At 41.8% G+C, this 25,505-nt stretch overlaps 4 protein-coding genes across 5 annotated transcripts; 2 read left to right on the forward strand and 2 right to left on the reverse strand.

Annotated features, from left to right (window-relative positions):
• Positions 1-7,500: 7,500 nt before the first annotated feature.
• On the forward strand, positions 7,501-12,639 carry LOC115734750 (mannose-1-phosphate guanyltransferase alpha). The gene is made up of 15 exons (XM_030665649.2): positions 7,501-7,692; positions 8,070-8,167; positions 8,289-8,389; positions 8,489-8,567; positions 9,086-9,146; positions 9,290-9,336; positions 9,407-9,499; positions 9,639-9,729; positions 9,943-9,991; positions 10,548-10,664; positions 10,756-10,903; positions 11,408-11,500; positions 11,577-11,645; positions 12,055-12,097; positions 12,193-12,639. Exons 1-15 carry the CDS (start codon positions 7,635-7,637, stop codon positions 12,291-12,293), a joined length of 1,248 nt encoding a protein of 415 aa, XP_030521509.1. The 5' UTR covers positions 7,501-7,634; the 3' UTR covers positions 12,294-12,639.
• A 315-nt stretch (positions 12,640-12,954) lies between these two features.
• LOC115734751 (E2F transcription factor-like E2FE) lies at positions 12,955-16,364 on the reverse strand. Of its 2 annotated transcripts, none has more exons than XM_030665651.2 (11): positions 16,151-16,364; positions 15,992-16,059; positions 15,834-15,886; positions 15,671-15,748; positions 15,512-15,565; positions 15,291-15,402; positions 14,954-15,021; positions 14,772-14,841; positions 14,627-14,688; positions 14,089-14,500; positions 12,955-13,443 (listed from the first exon to the last, which is right to left on the reverse strand). In XM_030665651.2, exons 1-11 carry the CDS (start codon positions 16,249-16,251, stop codon positions 13,352-13,354), a joined length of 1,170 nt encoding a protein of 389 aa, XP_030521511.2. In that variant the 5' UTR covers positions 16,252-16,364; the 3' UTR covers positions 12,955-13,351. The 2 variants fall into 2 exon arrangements, with proteins under 2 accessions (XP_030521511.2, XP_030521510.2); XM_030665650.2 differs by having other exon boundaries at positions 14,769-14,841.
• Positions 16,365-16,717: 353 nt separating this feature from the next.
• LOC115734753 (serine/threonine-protein kinase fray2) lies at positions 16,718-19,760 on the reverse strand. The gene is made up of 6 exons (XM_048282898.1): positions 19,063-19,760; positions 18,852-18,903; positions 18,645-18,734; positions 17,912-17,976; positions 17,648-17,797; positions 16,718-17,557 (listed from the first exon to the last, which is right to left on the reverse strand). Exons 1-6 carry the CDS (start codon positions 19,717-19,719, stop codon positions 17,507-17,509), a joined length of 1,065 nt encoding a protein of 354 aa, XP_048138855.1. The 5' UTR covers positions 19,720-19,760; the 3' UTR covers positions 16,718-17,506.
• A 2,395-nt stretch (positions 19,761-22,155) lies between these two features.
• LOC115734747 (protein EDS1L-like) lies at positions 22,156-24,580 on the forward strand. The gene is made up of 3 exons (XM_030665645.2): positions 22,156-22,623; positions 22,829-23,620; positions 23,722-24,580. The coding sequence occupies exons 1-3, from the start codon at positions 22,279-22,281 to the stop codon at positions 24,430-24,432; spliced, it is 1,848 nt and encodes a 615-aa protein (XP_030521505.1). The 5' UTR covers positions 22,156-22,278; the 3' UTR covers positions 24,433-24,580.
• Positions 24,581-25,505: the final 925 nt, after the last annotated feature.

The following is a 25,505-nucleotide window of genomic DNA, read 5'->3' on the forward strand; positions in this document are numbered from 1 at the left end:
GCCATGAAAGACATGGTCATCGCTAATTAGCGACCAATTTAGCGACAAAATTTTTTGCAACGAACATTTTCCGTCGCTAATTAGCGACGACCATATCTTTCATCGCTAATTGAACAACCGATGAATTAACTACTAAATATCGGGGCTTGAACCCCAGTTATCACTTTAGAAAGGAGAGCTCTTGGAAGAAACAAAAAGATTCCATCTCTATAATTGCTCATGGACGTCACAGAGCTCATGGAAGAAACAAAAAGATTCCATCTCTTTTAATCTTTTTTGTTATCATTTTTGCCTTTTTTTACATGCATTAGCTTTTTGGCTTTCCTTTGAAAGAGATCGTAATTTTTTTTTTTTTTGCATGGCCAATCCCGCGAAGACTTTAGGATTTGCCATGCAGATATAAAATTGAAAGTGTACACTACTTTATTGAAGGCTTTCATTACAATATAGTTGAGCAAGTCTGTGAAAGCAATGAATCAAGTGATTTTTTAAATATCATGTACATGAATTATCGCAAGCACGTGCTTTACACATGCTGAGAAACGATCAACATAAGAAAAAAATAATCACCTAATAAAGTTAATGATGAATATTAATCCTATCAATCTATACACTTCAAGAGCATAGTCATAGAAAGTCCAATGAAAGGGTAGTCTAGATAAAAATCGAAGGATGGAATATATTTGGTTTAAGTCTTGTGTTTGATAATATGATCGATAGAAAATTCAAGATAGCCTATGCGGAAATTGATATCGACGTCGTTTTCATAACCCATTTAATTCAAACAAAAAATTTAGCCACGCATTGAATCTTGCAAAGCTATCACAAATTAAGTGTGCTGCAGAGAGAGAACCAAAAGTCGAGCGACGAAAATTTTGTTTTTGTGCTTAATTAGCGACTAATTTACAGACGAAACAATAGTTTTGAAATTGAAAAAATGAAAAAATTACCATGTCAAGAACACTTACCCAAATAGAAAGTTGTCAATTTGACGAGAATTGCAACGTTCACTTGAATTGCGAGACCTTCAAATGGACACGTACCTAAAAAAAAAAATTTATTAAGATTCATGAAGCTTATGGGAATTGATGTAAGAAAATGGTAAAATAAACAATAATTTATTCTAGGATTACAGTAAGGCACAAACAAGAATAGAGAAGACAGAAGACGTAAGACAAACGAGATAAGAGAGCGGAGTGAAGAGAAGAGTGTGCAAAGAGAACGTAAAGGGATTTTAAAGGGCGAAATTTTACTCATCCACGAAATTAACGACGAACTATTGAAATTAGTGATGAAAAAATGTCAGTGGATTTAGCGACTAGTACGATTGTCGCTACTTAGCGACGAATTTAGAGACGAATAATTTTGCGACAGAATTAGCAACGAACTATTGAAATTAGCGACGAAAAGTTGTCGGTGGATTTAGCGACGAAATTTAGCGATGAGTACGATTGTCGTAAATTAGCAAAGAATAATTTTGCGACGGCATTAGCGACGGATTTAGTGACGAACATTTAACATCACAATTCTACGGATGAAATTCAATTTTGCGACAAAATACTTTTTGTTGCTAATTAGTGACAAATTTAGCAACAAATAATTTTGCGACGGAATTAGCGACGAACATTTAATTTCACAATTCTGCGGATGAAATTCAATTTTGCGACGAAATACTTTTTGTCGCTAATTAGCGATGAATTTAGAGACGAACATTTAATTTCAAAATTCTGTAGACAAAATTCAATTTTCCGACGAAATACTTTTTGTCGCTAATTAGTGACGAATTTAGCGATGAATAATCTTGCGACGGAATTAGTGACAAACATTTAATTTCACTATTCCGCGAATGAAGTTCAATTTTGCAACGAAAGACTTTTTGTTGCTAATTGTGACGAATTTAGCGACAAATATTTTTGTGATGAAATTAGCGACGAACATTTAATTTCACTATTCCGCGGTTGAAATTCAATTTTGCGACGAAAGACTTTTTGTCGCTAATTAGCGACGAATTTAGCGACAAATATTTTTGTGATAAATTAGCGACGAACATTTAATTTCACTATTCCGCGGATGAAATTCAGTTTTGCGACGAAAGACTTTTTGTCGCTAATTAGCGATGAATTTAGCGACAAATATTTTTGCGATGAAATTAGCGACAAACATTTAATTTCACTATTCCGCGGATGCAATTCAGTTTTGCAATGAAAGACTTTTTGTCGCTAATTAGCGACGAATTTAGCGACAAATATTTTTTGCGATGGAATTAGCGAAAAAAATTTAATTTCACTATTCCACGGATGAAATTCAATTTTGCGACGAAAGACTTTTTGTTGTTAACTAGCGACGAATTTAGCGAAAAATATTTTTGCGATGAAATTAATGACGAACATTTAATTTCACTATTTTGCGGATGAAATTCAATTTTGCGACGATATATTTTAAAAAAAAATTTATCTCATAAAAAAACCCCTAACTTTTACGTTTGCCCTAATTCTACGACCATTAATCTTCCTATTATGGTAGCATCCGATTATGTCATTAATGATACATCCGGTGTTAATGAGCAATCATTGATTCCATCCACAATTTCTACACAATCATTATTCATTCACACTAAGGCTAATTTTGGTCACAACTTGCTTAGGTGGATTGTGTCTACATGAAGGCTATCGATTAGGATTGTTGATGACAAAGTATCCATTCTTTGCTTTCCAATAAAACAATCGATTCATCAAATTGATTGTTGATTCAAAGACCTATTGAAGATGTGGTTGATTGTTGATTTTGTGGCATGTTCAAGATGTGATTGATTGCTGATTTCAAGCCATATCTTGCTTAATTAGTTGATGATTTGATGGCAAATCAAAGACACATCAATAGGCGGCTCATTGGAGTTATTTCCTTTGATATTAGTAGATCTTTTGATATTGTTATTGGCTGTACAAGGCTGGTAGACGAAATTATTGTCTTTGATTTTCTTTTTGCCTTATCTTAATCCTTTTATTAATTGAGGAGTCTTCTCTATTGTAAGATCGGATTTAATGAATGAATAAGAATTTTTCTCCTAAGTTGAATTTACTTTATATCGATTTCTTTAGCTGAACTAAACGCATTTTAGCCTTGGTTCGTGGTTATCCTTTAAACCTTGGTGGTGAGCTTCTGTCCCGAATCTCGATCTTGACTCTTGGCTGGTGACGAGCCTTTAGACCTTGATTTGATCGTATCTTATCCTACATTTACCTTCTTTGATCAATTTCCATCCCCACCCACTCTGATCTATTCTCACTTCTTTCGACAATCGGTCAAAACGCATTCGCCCGCCTCACGCACGCATCACTTTCGTTCATAATTATCGTTAGTTAATGTCATTTTCACGTCGTTAATGAATTACACCTCAGCAATGCTAACATGAAAAACCCACCAACTTCTCTTCTGTTGTCCACTTCCCTTATACATTGCTAAGAGATATATAGCCACTCAAGACAATGTGTTTCGGATTCTCCCCGGCACTCAATAGCCCATAGAATGACTAGACATGGAGATTTGATTATATAGATGAATGATCTCAAATCTCTTTGTCCGTGTAACTTGCTATTTTTGAATTTCGAATATTCATTGATAAGTTTAGTGAGAAATTCGAGCCTCGTAGGATTAACTAACAATGATTATAGATATAAGGCTAGTGGTGGTAGAATTGGGCTAAAATTAAAAATTATGGGGTTTTTTATGAGACAATTTTTTTTATATAATTAGGACAAATGCTAAAGTTGAGGATTTTTTTTTGGTATTAGGCTGGTATAATTGAGAAAAAAGTAAAAGTTGGGATGTTTTTTATGAGACAAAAAAAGTTTTGGATATAATTGGGGGAGAGACCAAAGTTGCAGGTTTTTTTTTAGACAAAAAATGTTTTGGATATAATTAGGACATAGGTTAAAGTTGGAATTTTTTTGGGTATTGTGCCGTTCAAATTAGGACTGGACTTAAAGTCGTGATTTTTTTTTTAAAGACAAAAGGAAGCTGGGGGTAAAATTGAGACTGCACTAAAAATTGAAGGTTTTCTTGAGACAAAAAAGAGAGTTTGAGGTAGAATTGGAAATTGATCAAAATTGGAGGTGTTTTAACATTAGCCTTTTCAACAGAATTAATTTAACGGTTGACGTCCAAGGAGGATTTTGTGTGGTTGAAGGGTCAACCAGACAAAAAATATATATATATACTTAAGACCAAACAAATGATAATAATTAAATATACTTAAGTAACAGCAATTTTTTGTCACTTGATTCCGAAGCAAGCTCTAAATTCATTCATGAACGAGATTTGTGCTCTAAATTCAGAGACTCGAGAACCTTGAAGACCAAACAACCATATGCTTGAGTAAATCCCCAGCCGAACTATATCTTTGGTTTGGCCATGAACCTAAATTAGAAGCGTGCAATCAGCCGAGTTTAGTCCATAACAAATCCTGAAAAAGTTCGAGTTTACACCAAGATTTGAAGGCGTTAGGATTTGGCGCACAAACACAATGAAATAGAAAGTAAAGGCAAGCGAGATGATCCCGTGATTTTTCTGTCGATGAAAAGTATGAACCATACCCCAACAGAAGCATTGGCCTCCAATATGAAAAGTTACTCACACTAATACTTGACCAAGAGTAAATCCGGTGTTCAAAAAGCTTTACATCCGATTTGAGGAACTAGAGAGACTCCAGGTTCTAGGCGTACGGAGTTGGGAACCATTGGTTTGATACATGGTTCTAGACCATGGATTTCCAACCTACTCAAACTCGATCACTTTGAGATCTAATCCACCCGTAATCTAGTTAGACCCTACGATCCTGAATTATATAGATTCATGGCTTCACGAAAAATGTCATAACCTTTATGCAACCCTCACTTGAGTGCCATGATTTTTTGTTTTGATCACTTCAGCGCTATAACTTAAACCCGGCTCTCACTTGCGTACCATAATTTTTGTTTCTTTGATTACTTGAGTGTCATATAGTTTTTAAATAATTACTTGAGCGCCACAACTTTTTAGGAATGTCCACTACATGTGCTATGCAACGTTCGATTTTCGGCAATTTGGTGAACGTTTTTAAAAAAACTTTGGGATTTACGTGATTGATTAAAAATTATGGCACTCAAGTGAATATTTTTTTAGAAATTATGGCAATTAATGGCGCACATGATAATAGTTCTATTTCCTTATTTTTATGTTTCAAGGAACAAGTATGGAATAGAAATCCGTTTGATAACGCAATTTTATTTTTCTATTTTCGGGATAAATTTTTGGCCTAGAAATAGGTTTGGAATAGAAATAAGAATTCTTCTCATTGCTCCCTCTCTTTCTCTTTCGTGTGTTGCCTCCCTTTCTCTTGCGTCCTTGTCGTGGGTCGCCGTCTCTTGGTCTCCAAACCTCGGCAGCGGTAGTCGGAAGCCGGTCGTTGTTTACTGCAGGCTGCGATTGCTTTTCGTCGGTCGCCGGTCCCCGGCTCTCATTCGTCATTCACCATCCGCCGGCCGCCGCTCTCTCGTTCGCGGTCCACAGGTCTCTAGTCCTTGGCTCCCGTTCGCCGTTCGCCATCCACCGATCGCCATCTGCCGGTTTCCATCCACCCATCGCCGTTCCTCCATCGAGGCCCAGCCGCCGGCAACCGTAGAAATTTTTATGATGTTATCAAATATATTTCTATTCTGGTGACAGAAATTTTGTGTCGTTATCAAAAGTGTGTTTGCTCGAAAGCTCTTCCAAGGAATAAAAATAGAAAAATCTATTCATGGCTAGAAATAGAGCTCGGGAAGAAAATGGTTGTTGTTTGCGCAGTGGTAAACAAAATGGCACTTAAATGAGCATTGTACGAAAGTTATGGCACTTGTATTGTTCTTATCCCCCGATGGGTCCCTCACTTCACCCATCTCCTAACCAAGGTGAAGAAACCATTGTCATAACAAAGCACGGTTTTATGATAGAGCAGTGATTCGAATATGAAAAATTATTTAGTACGGTTATTATTATATATTTGAGAGTGTTTCACATTTCTTTGCAAACGCTATTCACATATTCCTTCTACAAATTTAATTTTGACTAGTGGTAGCATGGAAAATCATTTCCCTCCCGAAGCTAGGAACCCGATTGGAGGGACCATCGGACCGAAAAGAACCTAACGTTCGGTTCTTGGGCGGTCCGACGGAACCTATTTCATGTGTCTTGCAACACATAGTCGGTTTCACATTTTAAATGTGTGAAAAGTACCCATAATAATTAAGAGTTTAAATAGTTTTTTTAAAAATAAAAATAAAAATAAAGAAAACAGTGGGTTCGGGTGGGCGGTTCCATCCTTAGAACCGGAACCGGACCAAGAATTACGTGTTTCAATTTTATGGGATCGAAAATTGGACCGGTCTGATAGGTTCTTTTTGCTCACCCATGCCAAAAACGCGGGGATAAAAAATCGACTTGAAAATTTTCAAATATTTATATTTATTATTTTGTGGGGAAAAAATGGTAAGGAGAATTTAAAACCGTCAGCATTTTTTCCCCTCGTTTTGCCCATTTGAAAAGCATTGAATGTCGAAATACATTTGTTCTTTTCCGCATGCCATGAATAAAAAGCACGAATTCGAAAAGACAATCAATCCCATACCATACGTCTTTATTAATTGCCCTACGCGCACCTTTCAGATGAATTAATATCATGCGCACCAATAATTTTTGTTCTCCATTAATGATACGTGAGAATAAGTTATGGACGCGTAGAATGTTGCGCGAGGGTCGCTCTTTCAACTCCCAAAAAAAAAAAAAAAATAGTGAAAGGTACTGTGCAGTTCGATTCGGTTCTCTGTTCCCGAGTAAGAATCAAATTGGGAATTGAGAATCTTTTCATGACGCGAGTTTTGAGCCTTTTTTGTTATTTATTTAATTCTTACTTGTGTGTTCGTCTTGTATGTACCGTTGCTATTGCCGAATGCGGATTTTCATCTCTGCACTTACTCTCATTTCACTTAATTAAAGTAGAAAGAAAAGAATTTGGCCGTTTGGAATGACGTTACGAGGATGCTGGACTCGCGTGTTCGGAGGGTCGAACACTTCTGGCTCTTATTATAGTTGTAGTGATCTCCGTTCTTCAGATAGACGAGATGGCCAAGGACTTGCGATCCGCACTGTCGAACCTATTCCAACGGCTCGAGACACGTCTAGCACGACACCGAGACGACACGGAGGCCCCGAAAAATGTTAGGTGCTTCATAGATCTGGACCGATATTGAAACCGCATACCCTTTGCTCAACTCAATCATCACTCGTCATCAGCCACGGAAAATCCCCCCCAAGAAGGAGGAGGATGAAAAAGCTAAAAACGACAAGGTGGGGAAACTTCGCTGCATGCGGGAGGGACGGGCTCTGCTCTGTATTGGCGAAGTGACGTACTGGCAAAACTTTTGGAGCGTAGTGCCTGCTGCGCCTCTGGTCGCCAGCGACCGGGCGTGGACCGTCCCAATAATTGGCTCGGCTAATTCCCACGTTCGATTCCTCCTCTGCTGCTCGCATGCTTCGTCTCTAGTTCCGCCTGCCTCCGTTTTCCGAAACGATCGAGGTTGCTCGAGATCCGGATCCAGCGCTCTCGTCCCCCCCAGAGAATGGGGATCGCCGAGGAGAGAGTGGTCGCCGTCATCATGGTCGGTGGCCCGACCAAAGGTACGCCTGAGCTCCGCGAGGGAGCTCCGTTCGATCCGGCTTTCCCTCCCCCCCAGGAGGAGAGCGCCGGAGGGATTAGTGCGTTGAATGTGTTTTTGCTGGATCGAACGACAGTACCTGTCTGAATGTGGGTGTATCTTTTCTCGGAGCGTCGGTGTCCGTAGAAATTAGCTTATTCTGGTTCAAGTACTGATATGCTTTTGCAGTTACATTAATTGCCGGACCAAATGAAAAGCACATGTTCATTTGTTCTCCAATCATGGATGTCAAGCTCCGAGAAATGAATTGAATGCGTTCTAATGTAGAGGAAAGTTAGGCGCTCTGGATCATGTTATCTGCTCACACTGTTGTTTATCCGCAATTTTTCCTTCTCGCAGGTACTCGATTTCGGCCGCTGTCGCTGAATATCCCAAAGCCGCTTTTCCCTTTAGCTGGGCAGCCCATGGTTCACCACCCAATCTCTGCTTGTAAAAGGGTACGTGTGGTTTTGGATGTTTGATTAAGAGACAATTGCTGGATGTGTGGATTGCTTGGGTACTACTGCCTTTTCGTTCTCTTCAATTTAAATGTAATTGGGGACACTGGTTGTGGTGTAGATTCCAAATCTAGCTCAGATCTATCTCATTGGTTTCTATGAGGAGCGCGAATTCGCGCTTTATGTCTCCTCAATTTCGAACGAACTTAAGGTTCCTGTCAGGCAAGTTGTTCTCATATTCAATGGCGCATGTAGGCTACTTTAGAGGCTCACTAAATTGGTTTCATTGCATGTTGTTGTTGCTTTTGTCATCGCTTTCAGATATTTAAAGGAAGACAAGCCACATGGTTCAGCTGGTGGTCTCTATAACTTCAGAGATCTAATTATGGAAGACAGCCCGGTTTGACTTCTTATACCTTTCCCCTTCTCTGTGTTAAGTGCTCTATCGCTTTCTTTTCTTCTTGCCTTTTTTACTTTCAATTTCACCAAGGCAAGGTTTACTTCATGCCAATGGGATCTCCCCATTCTCTGGGGTCCTTCCACTGGATCCGAAGTTTGGCTTTCGGGTCTTAACTGATTATATCTGCGGAAGCAATTGAAATGCAAGCGACGACAATCTCGGTCTCCTTTGTTTTTTTTTTTTTCCCCTTCAGAGCTTTGGTATACTTGACCAAATCTGTTGAAACAAGTTTGTCTGTACTTAAATTAACCATCCTCAGTTTCAGGTTGAATCTAGTTTTTGCCTGTTGCTGGCCAAATATTTCCCTCCATATGAAAGAGCTGTGATGCATTTTCTTTGTAATGATATTATCTCCTATAATTGCAGTGGATTTAGGATTCCATTGTACTTAATAATTGTTAAGTTCTTTCTGTAGTTTCCAGCTAAAACTGATAGTGTTGCTTATTTTTTCTTTGTAGTCTCATATCTTCTTGCTGAACTGTGATGTTTGCTGCAGTTTCCCCTTGCCCGAAATGCTCGGTAACTGCTATCCTTTTCCTTAAAATGAACTATGCTTTCCTATTGTGATAATCATACTTACATGCGGTTTTTTCGTGGAAGCTATGCCACGATTCTTTATTGGTTGAGGAAATCTTAGTTCCATTCTTGCCTGTCGTTTGCAGAGGCTCATAGAGGATATGGTGGGATGGGAACCCTTCTCGTAATTAAGGTTGGTCAGTTTCTTGTTGTCTCTCTGTAGGCTCTCCGTTTATGTGTCTTATTCTTTGTATGTCCTCCAGGTCTATGCAGAATTAGCAAGCCAGTTTGGTGAACTGATAGCTGATCCAAGTACCAAAGAGTTGTTGCATTATACAGAGAAACCAGAGACATTTGTATGTTCTTGGAGAGATTTGTTTCTTTGCCAATTTTCACAATTGAGCTTCTGGCATAGTCTAGATTGGCATTCATCTCACAACCCATTATATTGTTTCTTTTTCTCCCTTTAAGAGCTGATATTACGTTGTGATGCAGGTGAGTGACCTGATAAATTGTGGTGTATACATATTTACACCAGATATATTCGGTGCCATCCGCAATGTGTCCACTCAACGGAAAGACAGAGGTCAGTTAAATTGATGTGGAAAACTAAGTCCTTTAGGTTCTAGATGTAAACTTCATTACTGGGGAATGTTTCATTTTGCAATTTTAGCAAGTCTGCAGCTTTTCCACTAAAATCTGCTTTGCTTATTAAGAATTTACGTATGGCTTTTCAAATTTCTTAGAAGCAGCTTCTATAATTAATCTAGTTTCGAACTGACTTTTCGTCACTTCTCAGCCAATTTGAAACGTGTCTCTAGCTTTGAGGCCTTACAACCGGCGACAAGGTATGGATTTCACTTTTTTTAGAGCCTTCTGCTTATTTGCTGGGATATCTACTTATACAGTGGAGGCATGGGTTATCCACTCTGCAACTTTGCATGATCATTTTGCAGTAATCTATTTCTGATGATTTTGTTGTCCGGAGTAAACCTTCTATTTGACAAACTAGGATGACTCTAGTGTAATGGTACTAAACAAATTACTGATGGCAATCTATTTTAGTGGAAGCAAATGAAAAATTATAGACCACCTGTCTATGCAGTCAAATCAAGCAGAAATATGTTGAGAATTAAGGTTCATTCATTGTTTTTGCATGTGATGAAACTTTGTCAAATCTGTCTAGGAAATATTTTCAAGTCTAATAGTACTTCTCTGATGAATGGCATTCTTTGTTCTGTTGCACTTTATACTCTACATCACTTTTTATTCATTGTTTGTAAGTTAGAAATGCTCTTCATGTTTTTTGTCCCTGCTTTCGGCTGTTATGTGTCTTCTGTCTCAGCAGTAGAATCCTTTTTCTCTTCTTTTGTCGTCGTTCCCAATATATATGCAATTCAACAGGACTCTCCCCACAGATTTTGTGCGATTGGATCAAGATATCTTATCACCTCTAGCTGGAAAAAGGCAGCTATATACATATGAAACCATGGACTTCTGGGAACAGATAAAGACTCCAGGGTATGCTGGATATAATGTCGTTTCTTCGATCTATTTTGGCAACTTGAGTTTGAATAGTCTTGTAACTGATTGACTACTTCAAATCGTGCAGAATGTCCTTGAAATGTTCAGGTTTGTATCTTGCACAGTTTCGCTTTACCTCTCCCCATGTTTTGGCAAGTGGAGATGGTACAAAGGGTGCTACCATTATTGGCGATGTCTATATTCATCCATCGGCAAAAGTGCACCCAACTGCCAAGGTCATTTTTTTTATTTCTTCTTCTTGATGTGCTTGAATTATCTGTTGATAAAACTGATATCTTATGATGTTTGAACTTTGAACTCTCACTACATGATGATTTGTTGAACACTGTATGTGCATTCCGCTGAACGCAATTCCACTATCCTAAATGTCAGCTTTATATTGTATGTAAGGTGTTGCTTTTGTTCTTTGCTTGATATAATTGTCAACGTTTCATCAGGATCTTTTGAGTGGATGCTTGTATTAATATCCATATGAGAGAAGTTTCAAAAGATCAGATATCAACTTTAGCAACTTCTATATAGACTAATTATTTTTAATTGCTGTGACATGTTTTAGAACAATGGTAGCAACAGAACTTTCAAAGATATGAACTCTCTTCACCACCTTTATACCTGTCAACCATACAAAAGTCTCTCAGTAGTTACATAGTTCTTTGTTACATTTTAATGGTTCTCCCTCCCACATTTATATTTGAAGCTTGCATCTTTGTATAAATCAGATTGGACCTAATGTCTCCATATCAGCTAATGCACGCATAGGAGCAGGTGCCAGGCTTATGAATTGTATCATCCTCGATGATGTTGAGATCAAGGTTTGCTACCGGTCATAAGATATGAGAATGCAGCAATTTGATCACAAGCTTGATGTTTATGTTTTTCCTCATTCAGGAAAATGCAGTGGCTACTCATTCAATTATTGGGTGGAAATCTTCCATTGGGAAATGGTCGCGCGCCCAGGCAAGTGAAAAGACTTGGCCAGAATACTGTAATTTATTATGGATGAGAAAATAACAGTTTGCTCTATAACTTCTGAATGGTGCACACAAAGATTTACGTTGCATTAACTTCACTCAGTAACCCCCTCCCTCCTGGACACGCTTAAAGACTTTCGTTTAAGGGTTGAGGGTGATATAAAATGCAAATAAGTTACGTTTTGAAGGCGAAATTTTTTTTGACAGAACAGTATCATAATGGTGTAATCACAGTGGGACATTACGTCCTGTTTCTTCTCTTTCCCTTTGCAATATCAAACTTAAAATAATGAGTGCCTTAGAACAAGCTTCTCTCTATTCAAAATGTGTCTTTTTTCTTTCCTTTTCTCGAATGGTTTTGGGCCATTAATTTTGAGTTAAATTACTGATTACAGGGTGGAGGAGACTATAATGCGAAACTTGGAATAACAATCCTCGGTACCCCTGAGATGCTTTCCCATCCATTTGTAGTTTTACGTCAAGGTGTAAATATATGGACAGCTTTTAGATTTATGTGAAATATCTTAATGCAGGTGAAGCTGTGACCGTTGAAGACGAGGTGGTGGTGATCAACAGCATCGTCCTCCCTAACAAGACTATGAATGTCAGTGTTCAAGATGAGATAATTTTATGATACAGGTAGTCGGTAAAAACAATAATAATGGTGATACTGATGGATAGCACCCGATGGATAGTTCAAACGATTGATGAATTCAACACTGGGTGCCGGAATAAGGGTTTAAGCTGAGATTAATGACCCGAAGACAAAGTCTCTCTTTCTCATTGTTGCTGATTAATGGTAATACTGATGGATAGCACGTGTTAATATTGAACTGTGAAAAGATCTTGGTACTAGCTTACTGTGGGCTGTATATGATGTATTGGAAACGAGAGCAGAATGTGTGATTTAAGCATACTTACTGGGTACTTATGATTATTCAGACATTGTAACGAGAGACTGTCGAGAGGTCTTTTCTATCACACAAAACTTTTCTTGAACTGCGGGAAGTGAAACCCTCAGAACTTTTGTGATGGATTAATTGATGAATAGTTACTCTAGATGCTCATGATAGGAATCGGGAGTACCGATCACCTCTCTACATATGTTCCTTCAGCGGATTTCAGGCCGGACAAAATCCTAGATGGTTCATCTTGTAACTTGAAGTTACTTGGGAAAAAACGAGAGGATATTTTCTGGCTTCAGCCACTTTATTCCCCTTCATCACGTTTGAGGAATTCTACCAGAAAAAATGAAAAGTACAATCAAGGAAACGGTTATCGAACAGGGAGCTGTGTATAGCAAAACTGCAATTCTTGCAAATTGAGAACTGTTTTATGCTACATCAATCCAGCTTTTGCCACCCCTAGCTAGAATCTATCTTCATGTGCTGAAGCACCTAAGATTCAGCCCATTTCCACGCTGTCTTCTCTTCCAATCACTGTGTGCCCCCACGACATGATCATATGCAAAGAAAAATTGGACGTCGACTAGCAGAAAGTGCCCATCGAAGTAGTCGACTATTACCAAACGAGTAGTATGGTAATATTGTTAGGATGTGTCGATATACAAATGAAGACTATTGGAAGTTACGGCCTCGAGATTATGCACAAAACAAGATCATCTCCCATCCCAATGGAGGATAAAGAGCAATCGGTTAGGTATCATGCCGCATTCAATGAGATCCGGGAGCATCATGTGTTTGCGCTAGAGCGGCTCTTCCCATCAACTTCGGAGAACCAAGACTTCCATGCTTCCGAGTAGTGGCCGAAGAGGTCCCTCAAGGCTGCAACATCATAAGAAAACCAACGATTGTCAAAGCGGATTTTCAATTAATCGAAAAGGGGGGGAAAATAAACTAAAATGGGCTGCTTTTCTGCATTTACTGACCTCTAAGGACAAAAGGGTAGTGTATGTACGTGTTTCTGGTGACAGCGGGGGTCGAGGCGATGCAGTTCAGTTTTCACTTTTGAAAGTATTTGCCTGAACGAAAGGTTTGACCAGGGCATTGTACAGACCCAAATCCAACCAGACAGACGCTAGACGGTCCTCAATAATATACACTTACAGTAAATACAGAAGCATGACCACGTCTATGACCATGACCCCAGCAGGGTGAATAAACAGTTGCAATAAAATAAGTTTGAGGATTATCTATTGGAAATGGCTTGGAATTTTAACCTCACAGCCAAGATCTGAACTCGTAAAGTGAGGGTTTTTTTGCCGATGGAGAAATGCATTGGAAGCAAATTATCTTGGTTTTCTAGTGTAATTTCAACTACTAGCAGTAGATAATAGACCAAGGTGTCATACTACAATAAATAATTGAAAGCTTCGGAGGTCAGCCATGGCAAAAACAGCTCCAGATAGTGTTTTCTCTCTACTAAACATCGATAATATCTTGAGGCACCACTTGATAAACATGAAATACCTTGGTTGTGATATTGAGGACTATACGCGGATGCAAGACTCTCCCAGTCATGGGGTTGCCGCGCACGCCTGTTGTCGGTCCTCGAGGCAATGTCTTTGGGAATGTCGTGAGGAGCAAAAGGACCAAACTGGTAACTCTTTGCATTCTCTTTTGAATCCTGCTCCGACTTGCTTCTGCTGAGCTCCTTTATTAGTCTCTCGTTCTTCGACTTTTTTTGTACATTCGAATTGAAGTTTGAAACTCCCTCAACTAAGGGACTCATTTTGTTTCTCTTGAAATCAGTGTTGGTGATTTCAGTCCCAAACATTCTTTTCTTAGGATCATCACTAATTAGAGCGTCAACAGATCCAGTCCATTTCTCTCTGAGCCCTAACCACCTGAAAGCATTCTTCCTGGTATCTGTAGTATGGGTCTGCATATCACCAAGAAACATTGGAGTCTTAGAATTTATTTTCCGCTTTAGCAACAAAGATTCAGTGAATAGTACGACAAAGTTCGGTCTACGGATGATTTCGCTCTTGATACTATAAGTCTTTACCTTCTCAATAAGGTTCATTGAAGCCAATACATTGGCAATGTCATAGAGTCGTCTTACTTTTGCTGCAGAATGAGAGAACTCTAATTAGAATTTCCAAGATCCCCTCATCAGCAAAATGAGATGTGAAGAGGAAGATGATTACTACTTCTCATAATTGAACTCTGACCATCTCCCAGCAGTATTTTAGCAGCTTCATCAAGGGAGAACACAGACACCTTAGCAATTGTAATAATACAGAGATGTGAACGCTCAGACAGCTCATTATATCAGTAGAGAGTAAATTTGAAGTTTTCACAAATTAAGACCACACATAAGTACAAGACTCACATTTGAGCAGATAAAAATCTTCACGAAATTCCGAGTCAAAAGTCCCAAAGATTTCTCTCTTCTATTGTCTGAGATGTCACGAGAGAGAGAGGTTTGAGAATAATAAATTGGTTGTGATAGTCAAGGATGCTCAGAGCAATCACACATCATCCTTCCAAATTTCCCCAGTGATCATACTAAAACTGTCTTAGATCGGCACACTTAGTAAAATACTTGACAAAGAATTTGCCGCCAAGTATTGTAAAATGGGAACAAACAAACAGATGAGAGGATTCAATGTGCAAATATCTAAAGTTAAAGTCGCAAAATTGTACACTACAACCTCCAAAGAGATCACCTGTTGTTGCTGATCCAGTAGCTTTGAGCACGGGGGCGGGGTTGGATTGGTCCTCCTGACTTCCCATGTTAGGATCAGAATATACTTCATCGTCCTCTTCATCATCTGATACCTATAAAGAACACAAGGGATGAATCCAAGGGACACCCTCAAAAGTTTTTTCTTGGTTGGATTGAATGTACTATGAAAGCTAGAGAAAAAAAGGGTCCCTGTTTTCTCACTCTGTTGTAGCTAGCGAAATTGGAAATGCTGAAGTTCTCGCGCAATCCCTCTTCCTAAATTGAAAAACAACAACGAATCACATTAGACCTTTTTCCGAAATACTCCAATTGCAGTTTCTTACTTGTAGAGAGTTCTGCATGAACTGGTGAGTGAACTACCTTAAGCTTTTTCAAAGCGTTAGGAATTCCTCCCAACCCTTTCCAGGTATACTGGTTCTTGGCTTTTCTTGCTAGAACCTGAAATCACGTTCATTCCCTCAAAAAGTGGAGTTAATGAACGTTTCAGAAATAACGAAGAAGACCCCAGAGAAGAAGAACTCACTCCGATGCTCTCCAAGACGTTGACAATATCGTAGATTCGTCGCCTCTCCACGCCTGTAAATCCCAAACCCTCTTACGCCAATTCAATCGTAATAAAAGCGCGGTTCGCTTTAAACTCTCAAGGGCAGCTACAAAAAAAAAAAGGCTAAGATTTCAGACCTAATCGCGACGCGGCCTCGTCGAGACCAATCAAATCCACGCCTTCTCGGTCGTACAATCCCAAGAAACTGCATCAACCATTCGAGATTTACGAGTATGCCCAAGACGAGAACCAGACACGTATGGAAAAAAAAAAACAGATCCGGAGGGAGAGAGAACTTGGTGCAAAGAAGGCCAAGAGATTTCTGCTTCCTGCTGTAACTTGGAAGCTTCTGTAGAGATTCCGATGGATTCACCGTGGGGATCGCATTCGAGGCCATCTTCAAACCTCCGATGAATGAAAACAGAGATAGAGAAGAGAGAGAGAGAGAGAGAGGGGGTGCCTTTTTTTGGCGGGTTTGAAATTTTGAAAGAGACACAAGCGCCAACTTACGATTGATCCAGACCTCCCCCAAAAAAAAAAAAAAGTACCATCGACTAATTCAGCCAAACGAAAAAAAAAAAAACTTACAATTGGCTAAAGATGAAAATGGGTAATTCCATGCAGAAGCTTTTGAAACGAAAAGTTATAAGTTCGGTGTTAATTACATCTTTTTTTTTGGGTCTTCTTGTTATTCAGTTGCAGATCCATTTTCTATCCTTCGGTGTTGGGGACAAATGAAAAGGGAAACGAAAGGTGGGGGATCTTTGGCTTAATATATAGAAGATTTCGAAGGCAAATATCAGGTAACGCAAGAAGAAATTCGAGTAAATTCTCACGTTTTCGCAATGTGAACTCAATGCCAGTTCATGCTGTAAAAGCCAGAATCTGCTGGGAGAGCGAGTCCCCACTGTTTTTCACTTGTACCACTGTCGTTCAGGATACATCGAACAGTCAAATTGAACAACCGTCGCCATCTTTCCCGAACAAATGACATACAATGTTTCCAATTTTGACACGGTAAGTCCCATACATTCCGTTGAATAGATACACAGTATTGAGTTACACGCATGCTTCCCAATAATTTGCCAATGTACAGCCAGATATGATGGAGAAGACACGTTGACATCAGCTTTGGCTCCCGAAATGCAAGGAATCGGTTCGACTTATGCCTCAGAGGGACAGCGCCAGTGGAGTATAAGGTGGATGATGACTATACAAAAACAAACAAGCAAAACACGAGGCTGAGGGCGAGTTTCCTTCTCGTCATAGACGGAGCACAGATAAAACAACGATCTTCCAAGTTAGATTTCAATACGACAGGCGACCCACACTATCTGCAGGCTGCAACCTGCAAACCAACGATCATGTCTTGCAGAAGCTTCACGGCACTAACCAATATTGTCATGGTCACTGGGTGTAATTGCAGGAGGAGGGAAACAAAGCCAAGGACCATGCAGCTTCATTCCTTTGTTGCAACTCTTGAGAATTGAAGAGGGAGCATATACTTTTGTCATGCTCCCGGTCTATGCCCATGCCACCCAAACTTCTTTGCCTGTCACAATCCTTTCAAAATCTTCACCGTTTTCAAAAGCACATCTCCTCAGCAATCCATAAAAGGGGGGTTAGATTGTTCCATCGAACTATTTCTTCACTTATGCTTTGCGAGCACGGTCACGCCACGAACCTTGTTGCCTAGCAAGTACCTAATTTCACATTAAAAATGACATGGATTCACCTCAGTAGCGCAGGAAGCACCTCAAATGAAAACTGCGAGAATTGACGTACATTCGTACCTTTTCACTGACAAGGCTTGCTGCAGGTATATTCTCAACACTCTTGTTTTCATTCTCCACGTTGGGCTCCTGCTCTTCGACTGATAAAGTACGAGAAGATCCAAACATTGCTTCATCATGTGCAGTCTTTATCTGTTCCTCCCTTCTCGCCTTCACCGTGATGCGAAAAAAAGACATCAGATGCTCACAAAAGATGCTATATCATGCAGTCCTCTATTATCAGAGCAATTAGAGTGTTTTAACCAAATTCAGACTTGAGAGCACCTCTACAGCTGAAAAACGGAAGCTCTGCCCGATATGCTTGACTAAGGCTGCATCATCTTCAGCAGCTGCAGAAACCAATGGATGTCCATAGTCAGTAGTAGTCCACTGAATTCAACCCAGGTTTCTGTCCATGCTAATTAGCAATTGGAGTATTGCTGTTAAGACAATGCCACTACCACACTGTTCAGTGTTGAAGGCATTAAAATGAAATACCTTGTACGCTCAAAATAATGTCTAGGGGTTTGCTCTAATTATGTTCATGCTATACTATTGATTTGTAAAGTGTCAGAGCAGAAAACCATATGATCAAAAGACCACAAGCCACACACCAGTTCCTCCTCATCAAAACTAAAGCATCCCTAGAAAGAACGAAGGAAAATTTCGAAATACTGCTAAACTAGCTTTTCTTCTCACTCGTTGGCATAATAAATGTTGTTGAACTAGCATGCCTCAATGATCTGCAATGACAACATTTTCCATCAACGTCGAAATGTGCACCACTGGAACGAAGGGTCAGGGAGATAATGACCTGACGAGGTGTCAACAAACTGTCCAGTTGACGAGACTTATTCGATATGAATAAGAAATACACACAGCTCGAACAAGAATAGTCACAAGCAAGAAACCAGAGCCACCGGAACATTTGCAAGTTAAAGCAAAACAAGATTCTTGATCCAAGTTCTGTACACTTTCGCATGCGCGGCAAGTTAACATGAAGGAATAAGGCTTTAACCTTCGATTTCCTCATCATCAACCGGAGCATCTTTGTCAAAATTGAATCTTTCCCAGCCAGGGCCCATTCCATTTGATTCATCTTTTTCAGCTGCAATTCAATCACAAAACATTAACAAGCGCAGGAAATAGTTTTCCATGGAAAATGTTCCAGAAAGGGAATTGCAAGACGGTAGAAGCACCATCACCAAGACATCATGAATTTTACCAGTTTCAGCAAGCTGAAGTTTCATCTTGGCTTTAACCTTTTCAGCTGCAGTCTGTTCACGAAACAAAAGCTTACACCGTTTAAGGACAAGGCTTCAGTTAAAAAAAATTCGATTCCATTCGATACAATTGGACAAGGCATTACTCATTCATAGCATTAATCAATATCCTCTTGCCTAGATTCAAAACTCAGACTAAGAAGACTAGCGTACCATCTTGTCGTATCCATCGATGAACCGTGAGTAATCAACCGCCTTTCCACCGCCGTTCTGCTCCTTCCCCGATCGTTCCATTTCGTTTTTCTCTCTGTAATCACTCCTACTCTTCTCCGGCCTCCGCCTCTCTCGAGGAGACGCGCCCCGTGCCCCCCCGGATCTCCGCGGCGACGCACTTCTGCCCCTGCTCCTACTTCTCCTCCTTCGGTCCCTATCTCTCTCCCCGTCCCTGTCTCTGTCCTTCTCTCTGTACCTATCTCTATCTCTGCTCCTGCTTCTCCTTCTCGACCGCCTCTCCCTCTCCGCACTCCTAGATCGGTGCCTCCGACTTCCACGATCTCCGCGCTCGTTCCGATCCGAAACCCTAGACTGATGCCTATCGGCATCATCCGGCTTCTTCCTGAGCTTGTTCTGGATAGACTCGAGATGAGATTGCTTTTCGAACTGCGAGGTTTTGGTGGGGCTCGATGCTTTCACGAAGTTGCTCAGGAAAGAAGAGGACGACGAAGAAGAAGCGGAGACAAAGGCCGATCCTCTGGCGGGAGGAGCCGAGTCACTGGAGGCGGAGAAGCCGAGCCCTTGCTTGAACCTCGCGGCTCCTTCGCCTTTCCGAGTGAGCTCGTCGTAGTAGGCCGCCGCTTTCTCTTCCTCCATCGATGGCGATTTCGGTGCTTCTCCGACGGAGAGAGAAAGGAAGAATAAGCAGCGAAAGAAGGTTTTGGGCCGGACGTTTCTCCAATAAAATCCTTATCGGGCCTTTTAATTGAGCCCATTGGGTCTAAAAACTGAGCCCATTTAGATTTCTGCTGTTCACGACGATCCAGTCTATAGGACACGACCGAAAACAGCATTAAGCTCAAGGAGTATTTACTTAAAGCAAATATCGTCTGGTTAAGTGATTTTGGTGTAACCTTTTTGCAAAGCAGTTTCGATGTTTGCCAAAGGGGAAAAACAAAAACAGAGGGAGGTCGTCTCTTCATCGTCTCCATTGTGGAAAGTTGTGCCCTTTGAGCGACTCGAGCATGAGCCCAGGCGTTTCTGCTATTCATTGTCTCCATTGTGGAAGCATAAGGGCGTCCCTACTGTTCATCATTTTCATCATGGAAGCAGAGGCTCGTTACGAACCCAAAAGGAGAAGCTCTGAGGTCGCACGACCCCGGTGAGGCTCGCAATCGACATAAATCTAGGGATGAAAAGGTTGGATAACCCTAGGTTTAGTTAGCGTTGACCTTGTGAACCGCGATTCTTCAAATCTTGCCTAACAAGATTCATGGTTGTCAACGATCATTGGCAAAAGTTTGCTAGCCTCACGGACCCTCGGGAGAGCTTCATTGGCGACCTAGATATGCAATTCACAAACGAAGAACAGTTTTTTTTTTTTTTTTTATGAGGATAAGATTGGAACATGAAAATACTAGTGAGCGCAATTTTGCAAAAGTTCATTTACCTTGAAACCTACCTTCCAAAAATGCCGAAAACCCAAGGCACATTTAAACCCCCAAAAAAAAAAAATTTTTGAACCAAACGCACGCAACCTTAGTTTGTGCCCTATCAAGCTTGATAGTCGCGACATAATGGTTCTAACATAGTTCGTCCACAGGTGACCTCTTTGCTGAGTCGGTAAGAGATTTCACTTAGAGAGTGCTTGATAATTGAGTAATGTCTATCTCTTGGTACTCGAGAAGAAGAAAAAAATAACAATCTAATTTTTTTTCCCTATCATCTATTAGCACAAGACCAGTACGGCGTCGCATTTTCAAAATGGAAATGGGAGTTCAATCACCGAGAAGAAAACCTCGCATGTTCCGATGTGTTTCCTCGCAGCATCCGATTGACTGACCAATGACCGATCTCAAACAACCTTTTTTGTTTTCTTTTAAGTCTTTTGACTTCCTGTTGCTTTCCGAAATTACAAGGAAATGCGCATAACTATCACGAATTAGGTTTATTGCACCAATCCTTTATTTCTATTTTTATTTTTATTTTTTGAGTATTTTACGCACGTAAAGCTTATGTCTGCTGACGTGGCATTCGCTCACGTCAGCATCCGTTTCCATCTTCCTACCAAGACAAGACACCTCTCTTCATTTCATCGACTCAGGAAGCCCGTTTTAGTAGCAAACCCCTACTTTCGATTTCTCCAATGGCCGCAGACGTCAGTCCATTCGAGAAAATATTGCATCCAGACCTGGTAAATCTGACGTGGTCCAGCTCACCACTCATTGCGCAACACGTGGCGATTGGGCCCCACTTGCCAAAATTCCATTTTTCTCTTTCTGTCTTACCCCATCTCTCGTCCGCCTGACCCCGACGACTGGCGCACTGCTCGGGATGAGCGGCTGAAGGCTCATGCATCGCCGTCGTCGGCGTCGTTCGGGCAGATCAGATCGGCTCGGTTAGCGATGCCGGCGAGGGAGGACTGCTCGAGTCTTTGATGAAGTTGAGGGCGACGACAAGGGGAGGGACGAGGACTCTCAAGTTTGCAGGTGCCATGGCCTCTCGCGCTCGAGCTTTAGCTTTGGGTTCGCCGGCCACCGGCAAAGCTGTCTCGGCCATGGCTGCTCGAGCTCGACTCGCGGCCATCGCAGCCATGGCCGCTCAAGCTCGGCTTCGGGCATCTTCGTGAGGCGCACGAAGGGATAGGGATCAATCGGCGGCGAGCCCGTTGCCGGAGACTCCGAATCATGCTTTCCGCCGCAGCTGGTAATGGCGATGGCTCGGGTTCGAGGTCGGAGAAGGGAAAAGGGATCAGGCGGAAGAGAGAGGGGGTAGGAGGTCGGAGAGGTCACGCGGAGGAGAGACGGGGAAGAGAGAGGAGAGTTTCTTTTTCTGGAAAGTGGGCCCGTGCGACACGTGTCGCACGATGGATGGAGTGGGTATTTGCTGATGTGGTTCCCCGACGGTACCTAATATTTTCTCGGTGGATTCTGTAGTAACAAGAAAAGGCATCGTATGCTTTGTCTTGCGGCAACCTTTCTCCCAAACGAGGGGCTATTTCCAAGCATGTGCGTACAAAGACCCCAAAAGCAAGTCAACGATAAGCTCGACGACAGAACAAAACCCCATCGACGAAGTTTCACTCCCCATCTTCCCTATATCTCCTCGCCCTTCCCCTGCTAAGCCAGTCAATAAGTTCGAACAGACGCCCGAATAGCAGCAGCGGCAGCAGAAGAAGAAGGAGAAGAAGTCGCATAGTATAGATCTGCACAAGCCATGGACACGGGGAGCCGCGGGCAAGAGCTGGGCATCAAAGATGAGGTGATCAAGAAAGCTTGCTCTGCCTCCATCAGGGCCCACCAGGCTCCGGAGAAGCCCTTCCTTGTCGAGAAGATCGGCCGCGGCAGCCCCTCGCAGGTCGTCTTCGCCTTCTCCGGGTCTTGGTCTTTCGATCAGTGGTCCGCCGGAGACGGCAAGGCCAGAGCTTTCGGCGAGACCGAGGTCAATCTCGCCATGTTCCCTTCCCTCAGGAGCATCGGCAACGACATAACTGCTACGGTCAACGAATCCTTCATGAGGCAATTCCTGCAGATTGTAGAGAAGTCAGCGCTCCACGCTGAGGTACTCTTGAATCTTGAATCCATTTTCCAGTTTCTTCGGATGAGTTGCCTTTTTTTTTTTTTTAACTCCCCGGAAGTAAGTACATTGGCACATCGCATCACCCGCGATCTGGGTTGAGTTCAATTTCTCTGCACACGCTCTTAGCAATGGAAGAGATGTTCGTCATTGACTACGAATCAAACTGGGATTTGTCTTTCGTTTCCAGGTGGAGAAGGCAATGAGGAAAAGCAAGCCAATAATATTCGCCGGCCACTCTTCCGGCGGTCCGATCGCTATATACGCGACCGTTTGGTTACTCGAGGAGTACAAAAGATCGAGGAAGACTCCGACTCACGGCCCTTTCTGCTTAACGTTCGGATCCCCTCTTACCACCGACCGCATCTTTTGCCACGCTGTTCGGCGAGAGGAGTGGTCCGATCGCTTTGTCCACTTTGTCATGTTACACGACATTGTTCCCAGGATTTTGCTCGCCCCGCTCTCCTCCACAAGAGAGTTCCTAGAACAAATCCTCCCGTGCCTCATCTCGGCTTCCACACATCGCGGAGCCGATTCGATTGACAAGGTGAAATTGACCGCCTTGTTCGGCACTGTGATGAGGAATGCATCATGTGTTGCAAGCCATGCGGCGTGCATTCTAATGGGCAGCACAAATATGCTGTTAGACACCATGACTAAATTCGTCGAGCTAAGTCCTTACCGACCGTGCGGGAAGTATGTCTTCTGCACCGGGGCTGGCAGGTCGGTGGTCGTGAGGAACCCGGATGCTGTCTTTCAATTGTTGTTTTACTCTTTACAGCTGATGCCTGCATCAGATGTTCAACAGACAGCAGTAGCAAGCTTACTAGCACATCTTGCTTATGAAGATGGACTAGACAAGAGCTTGGACATGCGTAATGCAGTCCATTTGGAGAACCTCCGAGAATTACCTCTCAGCTCAGATGGTACTGCAGATATCGTGACCAAGACAATCGACGCCGCCCTAAATGGCCTCAATCTAGTGAGTCGCCCAAGGATTTTCCTTTATGTAACGAACTCACTTTTCCAATATTCTTCGCAAGTGTAATGGAATGTTCACCAACTATGGTTTTCTTATTGCAGAGTGCGAGAGCAAGGCTGTGCCTTCGTGCTGCCGGAGAGTCGGAGAGGCAGAAAGAGGATAACCAGACGAAGGTGGAACACAAGATGGTCACCATAGAGAAATACCTCTCCGATGTAGAAGGGTACCGGACCTCGTGCGAGACCCGTGGCATGGGATATTTTGATGCTTTCAAGGTGCAAAAGTATGAGGACGACTTCAAGGCCAACGTGAAGAGACTGGAACTAGCGGGCATATGGGACGAGATCATCGAGATGCTAAAACGAGATGAGCTCCCGGATAAATTTGAGGCAGGGGAAACGTGGGTGCAGCTCGCCACGAGGTTTCGGCAGCTCGTGGAGCCACTAGACATAGCCAACTACTATCGACACTTAAAGAATGAAGACACGGGTCCTTACATGACGAAAGGAAGGCCGAAACGCTACAAGTATACACAAAGATGGCGAGAGCACGCCGAGCAGTTGCAGAAAGGTTCATGCGGCCAATCCTGCTTCTGGGCCGAGGTGGAAGAGCTCAACCTCGCGTTTGCCAATAAGCAACCACTGAACGAGCGGATGGCTTTGGAGTTGGCGAAGAAACTGAGGGAATGGCACGACAAAGGGGAGGTGAAGAAGGATGCATTCTTGAAGGAGACCGCAGTTGCAAGATGGTGGCAAACTCTCCCCGACAACCACGAAGCAAAGTCCTGTATCGGAGATCTAATAGCGAGTTAAAAGCGGATTTGCCTGAACAGCCGGAACCCAGCAACTGGCTGGCATCAAGAGGATTATTACCCTTTGCAATTGATTTTCTCTGTAAACTATGTGTTCTCGTATAATAAAGTTGCTCCAGAGGAGAGCTAGCTAAAAGAGGATTTCCCTGGCAGCATTGTCAAGGGCGGTACAATCTCAACCGGAGATTAACACATCATCACCGTGAGTTTTGCATAAAACACTCATTAATTGAGAGATCGTGTAGTCAGAAATAACTAAGAATATTAGCAGACTAGCAGCTTCTTATCAGTAAAAGTTTATCCCATAAAAGCGATAATGCAGTGGTAATATGCTTGAATTGCACAGAAAAGAACGAGCAAGACCAAAGCAAAAGCAATTCGAACTTCTATTTACTACGAAACATGTGCATCTCCTTTGCTTCAAATACAGGCAAACCTGACCACGAACTCATGCGTTGCTCCATAGACTATTTAAATTACCGCAACGTTCATGCCCGGCTCGACTACATTGTAGCTCGAGGAACCGAGCCAATAGCATCGAGAGCGCAAAACTACACGAGCAATATTGATTCAAGTCTTTCCACCACCGAACAGAAGGCAAACCACGCGCAGCAACTTGCAAGTGTAAGTTTTTTTTTTGGTCGGAAACACGGTGTTAGGGGTGAGCGGTTCCGGGTTCCTTACGGGTTTCACCTGGAACCTGGAACCTACCCGTCGGAACAGGTTTCTCATTTTTTGGAACCTGGAACCTGCCCGTCATACCTTGGAACCTGGAACCTACCCTATCACAGGTTCTAGGGTCGGTTCCAGAGTACCCGAGAACCTATCAATTTCTGTTATTTTCTTTTATTTTTTCATTTTTAGTTAAGCAAAATGACAGTGAACGCTACAACATCTAAGAGAAAGCAGAGGTGAGTGATTTTAGACTCTGTACAGGTTACATTTAGAACCCGAAACCAATCCATTGGAACACGTTTATCATTTTTTGGAACCCGAAACCTAAAAATTTGTTTGGCTCCAAACTATACACTCATCATCGGATGCCATAAAATATTATATGATCGTGCAAAAACA

Source organism: Rhodamnia argentea, chromosome 7 (genome assembly GCF_020921035.1).
Source record: "Rhodamnia argentea isolate NSW1041297 chromosome 7, ASM2092103v1, whole genome shotgun sequence".
Classification (NCBI taxonomy): domain Eukaryota; kingdom Viridiplantae; phylum Streptophyta; class Magnoliopsida; order Myrtales; family Myrtaceae; genus Rhodamnia; species Rhodamnia argentea.

Bases quoted from the DNA above. Each gene is read 5' to 3' on its own strand.
- LOC115734753 (XM_048282898.1), bottom strand. From the start codon at position 19,719: ATGGAGGAAGAGAAAGCGGCGGCCTACTACGACGAGCTCACTCGGAAA. The intron at 18,904-19,062 runs GTACGCTAGTCT...TTTCGTGAACAG, and splicing joins TCGATGGATACGACAAGATG to ACTGCAGCTGAAAAGGTTAA. The intron at 17,977-18,644 runs GTTAAAGCCTTA...TGGTTTCTGCAG, and splicing joins TGATGATGAGGAAATCGAAG to CTGCTGAAGATGATGCAGCC.
- LOC115734751 (XM_030665650.2), bottom strand. From the start codon at position 16,251: ATGGCCTCGAATGCGATCCCCACGGTGAATCCATCGGAATCTCTACAG. The intron at 16,060-16,150 runs GTTCTCTCTCCC...TGGTTGATGCAG, and splicing joins CTTGGCCTTCTTTGCACCAA to TTTCTTGGGATTGTACGACC. The intron at 15,022-15,290 runs GTGATCTCTTTG...GTGACATCTCAG, and splicing joins TACTGGATCAGCAACAACAG to ACAATAGAAGAGAGAAATCT.
- LOC115734747 (XM_030665645.2), top strand. From the start codon at position 22,279: ATGGACACGGGGAGCCGCGGGCAAGAGCTGGGCATCAAAGATGAGGTG. The intron at 22,624-22,828 runs GTACTCTTGAAT...TTTCGTTTCCAG, and splicing joins AGTCAGCGCTCCACGCTGAG to GTGGAGAAGGCAATGAGGAA. The intron at 23,621-23,721 runs GTGAGTCGCCCA...TTCTTATTGCAG, and splicing joins CCCTAAATGGCCTCAATCTA to AGTGCGAGAGCAAGGCTGTG.
- LOC115734750 (XM_030665649.2), top strand. From the start codon at position 7,635: ATGGGGATCGCCGAGGAGAGAGTGGTCGCCGTCATCATGGTCGGTGGC. The intron at 7,693-8,069 runs GTACGCCTGAGC...TCCTTCTCGCAG, and splicing joins GGTCGGTGGCCCGACCAAAG to GTACTCGATTTCGGCCGCTG. The intron at 8,390-8,488 runs GCAAGTTGTTCT...CATCGCTTTCAG, and splicing joins GAACTTAAGGTTCCTGTCAG to ATATTTAAAGGAAGACAAGC.